The sequence below is a fragment of the Antennarius striatus genome, chromosome 19 (assembly GCF_040054535.1).
Source record: "Antennarius striatus isolate MH-2024 chromosome 19, ASM4005453v1, whole genome shotgun sequence".
Classification (NCBI taxonomy): Eukaryota; Metazoa; Chordata; class Actinopteri; order Lophiiformes; family Antennariidae; genus Antennarius; species Antennarius striatus.
The window spans coordinates 10,911,881-10,925,472 of record NC_090794.1 but is presented as its reverse complement, the minus strand read 5'-3'; the positions used below and the strand labels follow the sequence as shown (position 1 = coordinate 10,925,472).

The window sequence follows — 13,592 nt, the reverse complement described above, 5'->3', positions numbered from 1 at the left end:
CTGCATAATTGTGCTAACATCACTTCTGCTCTCAGTAAAAATCCCAGATCTCATTCTGTATGGTAAGGTAGTTTATTCTACAAATAGCTTCAGTTCAGTATTCAAACATCAAGATCATCATTTTACATTTGGATCAAACAAGTTAAAGCTACTAATTATCTTATTTTACTCAAACTTACTTTGGATGATGAGCAGTTTGATTTCTTTATACCAGGAATATACTACTTAAAACAACCATGATTGGATGTAAATCATTGTAATATGCTGCAATATGCTGACAGAACCGTCAATTATCTTGTTATTCCCATTATGGTAAACACATAAATTTGAAAAGAAAATGGTTAAGTTTTATTAAATTTAACATTAAAGAAAATAACAGAAAAAGAGTATAGCAGAGGATAGTACAAAGCAACTGCACTGCGATCAAAAGAATGCAGTTTGGCGATAATGTACCATATGTAAGATCGTACTTTCAGTGTCTTATTTTATAATTTTATGCAGAAAACATTTGGCGTGTAGGCTTTTAAAATTTAATGTATTAAATAAAGCAACAACAGCAAAAATACATTGAAAACCGAGCTAAATACTTTTCGCCACCCATGGTAATTTTCTTCATCGCCACACCTAGAAATAGCCGAAAATGTAACTTCATGTCACTTTTAGAGCAAAAGGAGTGAGTAAAGCTGCAACTTATCACAGGAATGATTGATCTGGGATTGCACCTCTTCCTGCCGGTCAGGCAATTTTTAACCTCAAAGTGAATCATGGCTAAATCAGCCTAAGCTGGTTTCTCCATTCAAGGAGTGCTTTTTCTTGTGCAATGTTCTAAAAAAAATTTTTTTAGTCTAAGGTGAACAGTCCCAATGAATCCCTTGATGGGGCGGTGAGGAAAGGTGAGGATAGGAGATGATGCTTCATTCTTTGACCCTATTGACTAAACACAGAGATGTTGGGGAAAGGAGGAAGAAGTTTGGGTCCTCATGGTTTCAGAGAGGCCCAAATGATGAGTCCAACAACAACACCAATTATAACCACCACTATCACCAAGATGCAAATCTTCTTCCGAGAGCTCCGCTGGGGGTGAAAAGGGAGAAAGGCTTGGGTAAATAAGCAATAAATAATATAGAATCTTACTTTAATAAAGAGAAAGACTCATCCACTCTGCATTCAACATGACAGATTGACTCACGAGATCTTGTGACTCACCTTTTTGTCTTTTCTTATGGTTAGCTTTCTCTCAGTCTTTACCACAACATTAACCAAACTAACTAACAAACCATTGAAAGTTTCACCTGGTGCTCTGCAGCCCGGGACAGCTGCTGTGTGCCTCTCTGCACCTTCACATCTGCATTCTCCACATGGGCTTCTATGCTGTCTGCAAGACAAGCAGGAAACACAGTTGACTCAGCTTATCTTGCCAGCATTATAATAATGACACAAGAAGAACACACTCATCCAAAAGCAGAACTAGACATATCATATTTGTTTCTGACTGAGCTAAGATTGCTGTTTCCCTGTGTCTCCAGATCTGACCGGCAAAACTAAACAGCTGCTGGCACCAGATTCATATGTACTCAACAAACACTAGAGCTCCTCTTCATTCTCCTTATCAGATTCTTGGAAAGAGAGAATACAGCCTTATTTATAATTTTTTCAACCATTCTCCAAACATATTGGAAAAACTCTTTCCTATTCTGTTCAAGTATTTTGATTCAGAATATTTTAAAAAACGAATTCACTGTAACGGATTCAGGAATTAGTGATTTTCTTCATTTCTATGTCGATGAACAGAAGGACAACATTGACAAATTAACTAGGCCTAAGGAAAGATGAACCATAGTATTAGACTAGAAGGTCATATAACAATGTAAAGTGAACAGACAGGTTTATTTTGACAGATGACACCCACCTATCATGTCTCCCTGCTCGTGGACCATCATCCCCAGGTCCTTGAAGATGTCATTGATGTCTACAATGTCAGCCTGAATCAAGCGAAATAAAGAATGATAGTTCAAATAAAAGTAGACCCTCTTCTCCATGATCCCATGATGAACACTGAAACACAGTTAGACATATGAGTTGCCATGCTATTAGGGAAAATTGATTGATATTTGTACCTCCAGCTGCTTAATGGCCGATTCTCGCTCCAGGATCAGCCTGAGGTCGTCTTCAGTGATGGCCTCAGCCTGAGCCTGCATCTGGGAATCACTGCAGGAACACATGCAGATGAAGTTATAATAATGACAGTAATGGCACAAAATAGAATAATGATCATGATTAGTGGACTTACCTAGCAAATGGAGAAACATTTCCAAAGCTGTCTTCTGACTGCCCTCCCTGTGAAAACACATTTAGAGCTTCATAAAAACATTCTGTTCTTGTTAGCTTGTCATTAATATAGTGGTGATGATGTTCTATGGGGGCGCTCCTGACGGTAATTACATATAATTTGACGATGTATCAGCAATCGAAAAGGAAGGTGAAGTGAAAATAAAGCAAATAAAAACTTTTATTTCTAGAGTCAGGATAAGAGTCTCAAGGGAGGAACTGCTCTGACTTATCAGCACAAATACACTATACAGATTAAGAAACTTTTCTGTGCAGTGAGATAAGCAGCGAGGGAGCAGTTACCAAGCAAGCCTGTTCTCCTGAGGGAATAGGTGTCTAAAACAATCACAGTGTAGCACAGTACTGCAGCACAGCAATACGAGAAGTACCATGTACAGGCAAACCTCGGTTTCCGACCACAATTCGTTCCGGAAGGCTGTTCGAATAGCGATTTGTTCGAATTCCAAATACATTTTTCCCATTACATATAATGTAAATGGTCTTAATCCGTTCCAAGACGCTAGAAAAGTACCTTTTTTCAACATAATATCCATCCATTTTCTGCCGCTGTATCCGCGTACTATATGTTGTTTTATAATGTCATTTATATATCAAATTGTATAGTAATAAAACACATCAAAGATATGTAAAAGAAAGACGCAAACACGTGAAAGAAAGAAAGAGAAAAAAAACCATCGACGTAATAAGGTTAGCCTAAGGTATGAGTTACGTACCTTCGTCTTTTGGACAGAAGTTTACAGTACCGTAACTTGTACCATTGGCAATGGAACGCAAATTCAGTGAAAAATTATTGAATACAGAAGAATAAAATAAAAAGCACATTATAGTTAAAGCATAAGAACATTAAAGATAAGAATTTTTACCTATGTGGTGGTGAGCAGTTGGCATACGTGAATGTTGGAGAGGGAGAGGAGGATGGATGTTACTGTGTTTGTTTCGCGTTCGACTTCCAAATTTTGTTTGACTTCTAAAACAAAAAAATTCCAAATTTTTTGGTCGAATTCCAATTTGTTCGATGTCTAAAGTACCTGTATTCGAAAACCAAGGTTTGCTTGTATGTTTTAAAGTACAGCCTATGCAACATTCATGTGGCAGGTTTTTCTGCCACATGAAAAACCTGCCACAATTAACATCTCTATATAAAAAGAGATGTTAACTAATCAGTAATGATCTGAGATAAATCAAGATTCTGAAAAAGGAGATAATAATAATAATAAAAAGGGAGAAAATATCTGAGTCATTCCATAAATGTGAGCAAGAAAGCTTTGACAAAAAAAACCAAAACGTCAACTGTTGTTTTGTCACATATTTACCAAAAACTAAATACATATACCAAAGTTAATGGTTTCTGGGTTGCTGACAAGTGGGTCAGGGCCAGAACGCCATCCAGTTTGTTTGTGTTTTTATACAATACTATTTACACAGGAGCTTTAGTTTCATGTGACCAATAGTAAAGTTGAAGGTCAAAATGTTGGAAATGCTCACTATCCATCTTTGATAAAGTCATACATTTACCTGTAATTAAACACTGAAGGAGCACAATGGACATAATTTACAATTTATACAGTTAGCATGGTGTGTCTACAGTTTTGCCTAGTGCATGTTTGTGTCCTTCAAGTACCATTTATTTGATATTTGACCACCTTTTATGTTGTTTTCAACATACTTATCACTATACAAAATAAAAACCTAAAGACAAATAAAAAAAATTGATAACTGAAGTGTGTGGATTGGATTATTCATCAGTCTCTATTGTATTTTGTAACTTAGTCTCTTTCAGTGGTCTATACTTTACTCCATGAGATCCTGCAAACCCAGCAGATTACTGACCGACACCCTGGAGCTGGCTCTGACTCTGGCCACAAAATCTTTTTCTTTTCTGGCTGCCTGCCGCTGGATCTTTTGGAAGCTATTCAGAGCAGTGGAGAAGTCATTCAGCAGTCGTTCTTTCTGTATCTTTCTCTGTCGCTAACAAACACAGAGTAAAAGTTTCAATGAAAATTCAATAGATCAGTCTGGTAGCAAGCCAGCTTGGTAAGAAATTTGATATTGAGCAATAATCATGCCAGAATTACGAGGTAACCACCTGATCAGGGCCAACAGGAAGTGCAGTGAATAACTTCATTAATCTGTCTGTCTCCTTTGCAAGCTGATTGCCTTGCTTCTGATTCTGTTGCCTGGTGACCAAAACACAAATAATGAATACTGACTACTGAAGTACAAACACTATCTCCACATGAAGAAAATGTGTGGTGCAGAAAAGTCATGGTGCGCCAGTTAAAAACGCTAAATACAGTACATGAAGATTACTTTATGGAGACATCAATAGACTGGATAATTATCAGTATGTTTTTGTCTGAGCAATCATGACCTCATGACTCACAGTGTCTGCAGATGATGACTGGTGTCCTGCTCTGTTCCAACCAGATCAACCGCCCTCTGCAGCTCAGAAGCTAGAGGGAAAGAAAGACGTGACTTAACCGTAAAGACGTGTCTCTACGTTTCACACATGCTAACATACAAGTGGGTTAAAGCTAGTTATTGCAACTGGTGATGATGACTTCTGAGATGAAGGATGACATCATCCTGCTGCAACCTGGTTAGAGCAGAAAATTCATCTAGTGTGTCCCTTATTGTGTAGATTTGTGCAGTGTGTCTTACTCAGTAGAGTCAGCTTCTGGATGTTGGAGCTGATGCTGTCCACCAAAGCACTGGGATCCTCCTGAATCCCAGCTTGGTAGGCCATGATGCTGTGAAGACATAGCAACACAGTCAGTCACTGAATTCTTTCACGAGATAGAGATTAACAAAAGCTATGGGGAAAATGTGAAATTATCAGATAAAAATGAAACTGTTAAAACAAGTTTAGAAATATGACTAATACATTGTTACACTTGGCTGTAACAGTTCAATATCACAGGGCATTAAAAGGGCGATGGATCCTTTTAATCTAATTAAACATTAAGAGAGATTTCACCAAGACACGTGCCACATCATAAAGTCTGCTGTTAAAGTTCTCACGATGTTAAAGCAGGCAAAAAATTATCCACATCCACAAAGAAATTGATTGCTTTCTTCCTCGGCACACCTTCCCAACCAAGTTCTGAGTAATCCATTAAGTAATTTACAAGTTATTACCATAAATGGATAAAAAGAATCCCACCTTGAAATATTCTTAACCCGTTCAGAGAACAAACAGGACAAGAAGAATGTAAAAAGATAAATACTTTTGGATTGATAAGCCTTTCCACGGGTCTAAACGTTCAAGCAGATTTGGACTAAATCTGGCAAAATAATGCCATGACGTGAAACTGGTGAGAAAAAAAAGCTCACAATGTTACAGACACTGGAATTAAAAGATCCTAGTAAATAATAAATGGATATTGGTGGTAGAGAGACAAACCTGGGTTTACTTTAACTAGGACTGTGAAGGAGCAACAACATGTCATAGTCAACTTTATTGTCGAATGTACCATACATGCACGACCTACAGCACAGATGAAATTAGTTCTCTCAGAGCCACAGGTAGTGAGAAATGGAGCATTAGACGTAAAACACACAGATATTCTCAGAAGTTCTGTTTAAAGACAATCTATAATAATAATGCGGTCCCATGCAGGCAGTCTATCAGGGTTGGTCTGGAATGTTCACTAGAACCCTGTCAGCAGACTTCCTACTCTAGAGGACACTGAAACCAGGGCAGGTATGCAAATACCCACCTGGTGGTGTGAAACTCCAGGGGATTAACAGCAGTGTTACAGTGAAGGCCGGCCATCGCCTCATGTTTACTACAATAAAAGACCTTTACGCACAGAATGGCTCTCTCTGCTGTAACGAGGACTGTGACAGATCCAGTTCAGCTCAAGCGGGTATGCGGAAATCACATGAGCGTCACACAGACATGAAGAGCCTTTAAATGATCTGCATGTATTTACTCATAACATGTTTCTTTGTTTTGATGTTGATGTTTACAACAACATGCAGCTGGTGCGTAAAACAACAATCAGAGTTACGGCGCAATCTGAGGATGTATTTCTGTTGTTGTTGTTGTTGTTGTTCTGTCATTTAAAACAGAACAAGAGTTTTAACGTCAACATGTTTGGTCCAAGAAATGAAAAAAAATAAAAACACACCGTGTTTATCCTCCCAATGATACGGTGTTGTCGTTTTTTCTCTCTCTCCTACAGTTCAGTTGATGAAGTTATTTAAGAGGTTTGACTTTACCTTTCTTGAGACTTGTCGCTGCAGTTATTTCCTCACTCTAGGCCCCGCCCCCGTCGGGTGACGTCACCAGAGCGCTCAGATGGAGGTACGAGTTGACTGGACAACAGAGGCGGGATTGTGTGGAGCGATGAAATGAACAGAGAACATGTGAACTGGACCCTCGTGATGTCAACAAGTTCAATCAGGTGACACGTTTGTACTCCTACAAACTGATAGACGACCTCAAATGTAACAGAAGCTGGGGTGATAAATATGTCATTAAAAACAGAATGCAACCTCATTTGCAAATAATTGTTAAAGTTGACAACCTAGAAGGATTGCATAGGCTATGGATCTGTTCTAGGGCTCTGTTCTGGGGCCAATTCTGTTTAATTTACACATGTTACCATTGGGAAATATTGTAAGAAAACACAACATTAATTTTCACTCTTATACAGACGACACTCAATTACAGTATATTTATCATTAAAACAAACAAATCTGACCAACTAATTACATTAGAGACCTGCCTCAGGGATATGATCCTGGATGCTTCACAATTTCTTAATGTTGATCAGTAACAAAACTGAAGTTATTATAGGGCTGAAGCATCTTAGAGATGATTTTTCTAACACTCCATCCTCTACTTATTATGTCAGGAACTTGGGAGTGATCTTTGATCAAGATCTGTCCGACTCTCATGTTAAGTCTGTGTCTCGGATAGCTGTCTTTCATTTGCTAAACGTTACTAAAGTTGGAGATTTCTTATCCTTTAAAGATGCATAAAAAATGATCTGCAACTCTCTCTCTCTTTTCCTTGCCCTGTCTCTATCCCCAGCTTATTTCTTTTTCACCCAACCGGTCAAGGCGGATGACTACCCTCCAGAGTCTGGGTCCTACCCGGAGTTTCTTCCACAATGAGAGAGTTTTTCCCCTCCACCGTCACTTATGCTTGCTATTTTCTAACACCATTCCCTGAATCACTCCAGCAGATCTCCACTGTCCAGATATTAATCACTGAAGTATTTTAAAGTTGAATTCTTTTCCATTTTTCCTTGATAAATGTTTCAGGCTGCTCCAACCCACTCTTATACCTGGACTGCTTTACTCCAAAGATAAATTGTTGTAAAGCAGCAGAATGTGGTTTTATAATCTTACAGGAATAAGCAGAGACATCCTGTAAAATAGATGTGTTTGACAGTGTGTGTTGTTCCAATACCCATATTTACCTTTCAGAGCTAATGGTGCCTTCATGTATGTGCAGGTTACCCATGTCATGGACACCAACACACCATGGATCATGGCTTTTGAAACCTGTGCTGGTAACAGATTTGATAATCCTAATTTTATTTGTCTTTTGATAATATTATTATTTATATTAACTGGTGAAGTGGCACAACTGGACATGTCTTTTTTTCCCCAACCAGCTCATTTCACACAATGTTTGAAATTCAGTTTGGCTTTCAGCGATCAAACTGTATTTTCAACAGGAAGTGTAATTATTCTAATGGAGCTAATTTCTCAGCTAAGACATCCAAACATTTTATTTGGCTCAGCAAAATAGTGACAAAGATTCTTTTATAAAAATTTGGAATAACACATCCATTTTCCCTCCATTTCCCCAATGATACAACATTCAATGACCCCAAAATGGTGATGCAAAATAGAAAACACATTGAAAGAACTATGACTGACAGAAACTACTGACGTGGCTCTTTAATGTCAAATGTGGAGTTTCATGTTTGTTTGTGGATGAATATGGTTTCATTTTTCCACATGCTTCTCTTGACTTTGACACTGAGAGACAATTTCAACTAATTCATATTGTTGTACAGTTTCAGCTTGTAGATTTTAAAAAAAAAACTTTCGCAGTAATCTTTCTGTGATCACAAATTGTGCTCATGCTGTGTTTTTCAAAATGACTCCCATCAACTGTCTGGCCACAATTCAACATATAAGTGGAGATATAGCTTCTTCTCTCAGAAAACAATGCAAAACATGTTTGGACATCTGTTTGGATATCTATGGTGCAAACACAGTAGATGTCCAGATATTTGCTCCTACAGGTTCAAAAAAGGTTGACCACACAGCTGCTGTTCCAAAGTCCAGTTTCTTTCTATCTGATCTTCCACCATGGCATTAATTTGTAGAGTACATCCTGTCATGACCACAGTTGCAGAATTCTTTCAGTTTAGGATATTGTAAAAGAGCAGTTTTGGAAAATGTTCTTGAAATTTTTAGATTAAAGAAAAAAACATTATAGGCTGAAAATACTTGATTTCTAGTAAATTTTTTTAGATAGAATCACATAACTTGATAATCAGCAAAACATAATATTCACTTAGATTGTGAGAACTGTACGACTGCTTTTATAAAATACAATGCTCTGTTTTTATTTCCCCAAAAATATATACATGTACATTTTACAGTTGTAGTCTGTCAATGTCAAGACAAATTCATTTGTGTATTGTGTACTAGAGGTGCTCTCCAGACCCACTGCTGGTGCATCGCTGAGTCACATGAAAGACAAACAACCAGTCAAGCTCACAGTCACCCCCAAGGACGATTTAGAACTGATCAATTCATCTGAAGAGAATTTTTCAGATGAATCTTTGTTTCCTCCACCTCCAGCTTGGCTTCCTGTCTTCTTTTCAGCACCACTGTCTCTTATCCATCCATCATGGCTGTCCTCACCACTGTCTCTAATCTGTACATCATGGCTGTAATCTCATCTGTCAGCCTATCCATTACCAATACCTAAATGTAGATTACTAAATCATGGTTCAAGATCAAGGTTGTTTTGGTTCAACATCATGTTTCCATTTTTCATTCTATGTATGTCAATATTTTGAGCACCAACTATAACATCATACAGTATCTGGGTGCTAGCAGGGTTTTTGCTGAACCAGCTTTCACTTGAGGCTGAACGGGTGGACCAGACTTTGTTTGTTTATGTGGGTCAGAACAGGTGAATGCCAACCAAGAGTACATGAACCTTGCATCTGTTTCACAGCTCCCATTTAAAAGTAGGTGCTCCTGACGGCATCCCACCCTGTGGTCCCTTCTGCTCAGTCATGCTGCATTCAAGAGTCGTCTGCCTCCTCCTGGCGTGTGTGGTGTCTCTCAGCAACTCTGCTGTTTTCCAAGAAAATAACTTGCCCCTCAAGTGGGCACAAACCACCAGCCAGGTCAGTGACATACCTATAGAAAATGGGAAGCGGACTGTTGACCCCTGGAATTTTGTCGAACTAATGAGTCTGTACCGTCTGGTAATAGACAGTGCAGCACCCTATATGCAAACCTTGTGGTTAAATGCTACAGATATCCCTATGTGGGGACCACCACTGCAACTTGGATGGTTTTATACATCAGGTAAGGTGCTTCATGGCATGTTTCCTTCCCCAAAAGTAACAAAAGTGAATCATTTAAGATCACTGACATGCTGTGGTTATAAAAATGGAATGCTCAGACATGACATCTTTTTTAAGTGACATTGTTAAATCTGCAGGACGCCTTGCTGACCCCACTGGTAATTCAAACTGTGGCCTGAAAGTCAACTCCATGTGTGTCTCTGCTCAAAGCTGGTGGGCATGTAAGAAAACACTCACAAAAACCCACAAATGCTCATGTGCACTTTAACAACCTGTGGGTCTCTCAGGTGTGAACTACTTCGGCATTGCGCTGTCTTTCATGTCTGCTGTTCAGCAAGGAATGTTCACGGACAATGTTCAGGTAATTGCTGAGACAGCAAAAACACACTAATGTAAAGCTTGTATGATTATAAATGTTTATAATTGATAAAAATATTAGTATGCTAACATTTTTCAGCAGCTGAGAAGGTATTTGGTAAAAAGCCAAAATATATGACAGCTTAAAACCTTTATCTGAGGGTGGTGCCAGATGAAGCCTGAAGGTAATTCAGCTTGATTGAATCAGTGTGTTTGTGCCAAGCATTCAGCTGTTGAGAGGTTCAGCCTGGATTGAAGTAGTTGACCAATTGACTGATAGTTTTCTCCTGTTCTTCTCCTTTTGGTTTTTGCCCTTCAGGGGTCACCACGGCTAATCAATTGCCTCCATGTAACCCTGTCTTCTGCATCCTCTTCTCACACCAACTACCTTCATGTCCTCTTTCACTACATCCATAAACCTCCTCTTTGGTCTTCCTCTAGGCCTCCTGCCTGGCAGTTCAAAGCTCAGCATCCTTCTACCAATATATTCACTATCTCTCCTCTGGACATGTCCAAACCATCTCAGTCTGGCCTCTCTGACTTTATCTCCAAAACTTCTGACATGTGCTGTCCCTCTGATGTACTCATTCCTGATCCTATCCTTCCTGGTCACTCCCAAAGAGAACCTCAGCATCTTCATCTCTGCTACCTCCAGCTCTGTCTCCTGTCTTTTCCTCAGTGACACTGTCTCTAGACCAAACAACATCGCTGGTCTCACCACAGTTTTGTTCACCTTTCCTTCCATTTTACCTGAAACTCTTCTATCACACATCACACCTGACACTTTCCTCCACCCGTTCCATCCTGCCTGGACACACTTCTTCACCTCTTTTCCACACTCTCCATTGCTCTGGACTGTTGACCCTCAGTACTTAAAATCCTCCACCTTCTTGATCTCTTCTCCCTGTAACCTCACTCTTCCACTTGGGTCCCTCTCATTCACACACATGTACTCTGTCTTACTGCGGCTAACCTTCATTCCTCTCCTTTCCAGGACAAACCTCCTCCTCTCTAGCTTCTCCTCCACCTGTTCCCTGCTCTCACTGCAGATCACAATGTCATCTGCAAACATCCTAGTCCATGGAGATTCCTGTCTAACCTCGTCTGTCAGCCTGTCCATCACCATAGCGAACAAGAAGGGGCTCAGAGCTGATCCCTGATGCAGTCCCACCTCCACCTTGAACTCCTCTGTCACACCTACAGCACACCTCACCACTGTCTTACAGTCCTCATACATGTCCTGCACCACTCTAACATACTTCTCTGCCACTCCAGACTTCCTCATACAATACCACAGTTCCTCTCTGGGCACCCTGTCATAATCTTTCTCCAGATCTACAAAAACACAATGCAGCTCCCTCTGGCCTTCTCTGTACTTCTCTATCAACATCCTCAAAGCAAATACTGCATCTGTAGTACTCTTTTTTGGCATGAAACCATACTGCTGCTCACAAATGCTCACTTCTGCTCTTAGTCTAGCTTCCACTACTCTCTCCCATAACTTCATTGTATTGCTCATCAGCTTTATTCCTCTGTAGTTGCTGCAACTCTACACATCTCCCTTGTTCTTAAAGATGGGCACCAGCACACTTCTCCTCCATTCCTCAGGCATCTTCTCACTATCTAAGATCCTGTTGAACAACCCAGTCAGAAACTCTACTGCCACCTCTCCTAGAGTGCCTTTCCACTCTTCATCCTCTTCAATGCCCTCCTCAGTTCATCCTGACTAATCTTTGTTACTTCCTGGTCCACAACAGCCACCTCTTCTAGTCTTTGTTCTCTATTTGTTCCCTGTTTTTTGCTGTTCTCATGGCTAAAATTAAGAAAATAAGAAATGAAATTGATAACTGCACAAATAGAACATTTGTGAGAGCAGTTATTTTAATGTCCTCACACAAATATGTAGCATGGCACTTATTATTTTAATATGTGTAATTTGAATGAGGATTTCTGTGGATGTTTTTAGGTTCAGATGCAGGTGCCTGAAGGTGAAGGGGACTATTGCGTCACATATGCTGACTGTGTCGCTCGCTACCCAGAAGCCATATCGAAGTGGGATGCCTTTTTTCAGGTACATGGAGGTACACACAAGCATACTGCAAAAAATATGACTGAAAAGTATTGAAATTCCCCCTCCTGCATTTCAGTACAGTTTAAATTAATTGAGGACTGTACTTTCACACGGATGAGGAAGTTAACAAAGGGGAAACAGGTGCTGTCACATTTATGCATTCACAAATGCAGGTCTGGAAATAATGGGTCGAGAACCCCACAGACTCTCCTATGTGATGTTTAAGAAAACAAAAAACACTTTGTAGAGTTGACACAATCTTCATGAAAGGGAAATATTAAACCTTCATAATATTCTAAGTGAATGTTCTTTTGTATTTAAAGGCTCTGAAGTCTCTGAGTGAGCTTGATCTTCCTGAAACTGAGAAGAAAGACTACATCCTTGGTTTCTACTGGGAAGCACAAACGGCTTCAAATCTAGCCTCTTCTGTTTGCAACTATAGGTGCAGTTCTATCTGTTCCTCTTTACACTGAGCTAAGCCAACACCTGCTGGTTGTACGTGTGTACATGTCCTCCTCTCTTCTTCAGGAGCAGCCACTACTCCTCTGTGGAGCAGATGTTTGCAACAACTTGGATGAATGCGGGCCATTGCGTCTCAGCATCCCGTTATGAATCCAGTTTACCTAAAGCTTCCATGTTCTTAGCCCCTATGCCCAGCAGACTTTTAAGGGTACGTATTCACACCTTCATCAATCCATTTAAGACATTGCATTTTATTTATTTTTCTGTGTCATATCTGTATAATTAGGAGGACGACAGTGCACCTAACATCGATGATCTGAGTGCAGAGGAGAACCACATACTCAAGACTTTCAGTTGGTTGAATTACATGGACAAAATATTTGGTAGACACACACACACACACACACACACACACACACACACACACACACACACACACACACACACACACACACACCTCATATTACAGTTTCATCTGCTGAATTAGTGAGCATACTCATAATAGTGATGATGCCTTCAACAGGGGGGAGGCTGCGGGCCATGTGGAACCGAGCCATGTGTTCAGTGACGACGAGGGAGAATGGCAAACAGATGTTGGAAGACCTTCTACTGAATCCCTCCTTCCCCGCATCCTCTTTATTAAACATTGTCAGTGGAATGAGAGACTGTTGATAACATCAGAAATAAATAATTGGTCTGGCATTACTTATTGGAAATTTTCATCAACACACTTTCAGTAGTAAAAGAAATAACTGATATGGGATGTTTTATTTAGAGAC

General features: G+C 39.7%; 2 protein-coding genes across 4 annotated transcripts; one reads left to right on the top strand and one right to left on the bottom strand.

Moving 5' to 3' along the window:
- Positions 1 to 336: 336 nt before the first annotated feature.
- On the bottom strand, positions 337 to 6,698 carry stx7l (syntaxin 7-like). Of its 2 annotated transcripts, none has more exons than XM_068343148.1 (10): positions 6,574 to 6,698; positions 5,011 to 5,099; positions 4,733 to 4,802; positions 4,436 to 4,526; positions 4,180 to 4,317; positions 2,291 to 2,337; positions 2,118 to 2,208; positions 1,910 to 1,982; positions 1,293 to 1,375; positions 337 to 1,074 (listed from the first exon to the last, which is right to left on the bottom strand). In XM_068343148.1, exons 2-10 carry the CDS (start codon positions 5,093 to 5,095, stop codon positions 979 to 981), a joined length of 774 nt encoding a protein of 257 aa, XP_068199249.1. In that variant the 5' UTR covers positions 5,096 to 5,099; positions 6,574 to 6,698; the 3' UTR covers positions 337 to 978. The 2 variants fall into 2 exon arrangements, with proteins under 2 accessions (XP_068199249.1, XP_068199250.1); XM_068343149.1 differs by having other exon boundaries at positions 6,483 to 6,618.
- LOC137613734 (protein LEG1 homolog) lies at positions 6,620 to 13,518 on the top strand. 2 transcript variants are annotated; one of them, XM_068343146.1, is made up of 9 exons: positions 6,620 to 6,758; positions 9,566 to 9,924; positions 10,061 to 10,144; positions 10,211 to 10,284; positions 12,247 to 12,351; positions 12,675 to 12,793; positions 12,880 to 13,021; positions 13,100 to 13,196; positions 13,337 to 13,518. In XM_068343146.1, exons 1-9 carry the CDS (start codon positions 6,706 to 6,708, stop codon positions 13,483 to 13,485), a joined length of 1,182 nt encoding a protein of 393 aa, XP_068199247.1. In that variant the 5' UTR covers positions 6,620 to 6,705; the 3' UTR covers positions 13,486 to 13,518. The 2 variants fall into 2 exon arrangements, with proteins under 2 accessions (XP_068199247.1, XP_068199248.1); XM_068343147.1 differs by lacking the exon at positions 6,620 to 6,758 and adding an exon at positions 7,817 to 7,874.
- The last annotated feature ends 74 nt before the right edge of the window (positions 13,519 to 13,592 follow it).

Excerpts from the sequence above, each read along its gene's own strand:
- stx7l (XM_068343148.1), bottom strand. The coding sequence starts at position 5,095 with ATGGCCTACCAAGCTGGGATTCAGGAGGATCCCAGTGCTTTGGTGGAC. Across the intron at positions 1,376-1,909 it reads CGAGCAGGGAGACATGATAG|ACAGCATAGAAGCCCATGTG; the intron begins GTGGGTGTCATC and ends CTTGTCTTGCAG. Across the intron at positions 1,075-1,292 it reads CCCGGGCTGCAGAGCACCAG|CGGAGCTCTCGGAAGAAGAT; the intron begins GTGAAACTTTCA and ends TTTCACCCCCAG.
- LOC137613734 (XM_068343146.1), top strand. The coding sequence starts at position 6,706 with ATGAACAGAGAACATGTGAACTGGACCCTCGTGATGTCAACAAGTTCA. Across the intron at positions 10,145-10,210 it reads TGCTCAAAGCTGGTGGGCAT|GTGTGAACTACTTCGGCATT; the intron begins GTAAGAAAACAC and ends TGGGTCTCTCAG. Across the intron at positions 12,352-12,674 it reads AGTGGGATGCCTTTTTTCAG|GCTCTGAAGTCTCTGAGTGA; the intron begins GTACATGGAGGT and ends TTGTATTTAAAG.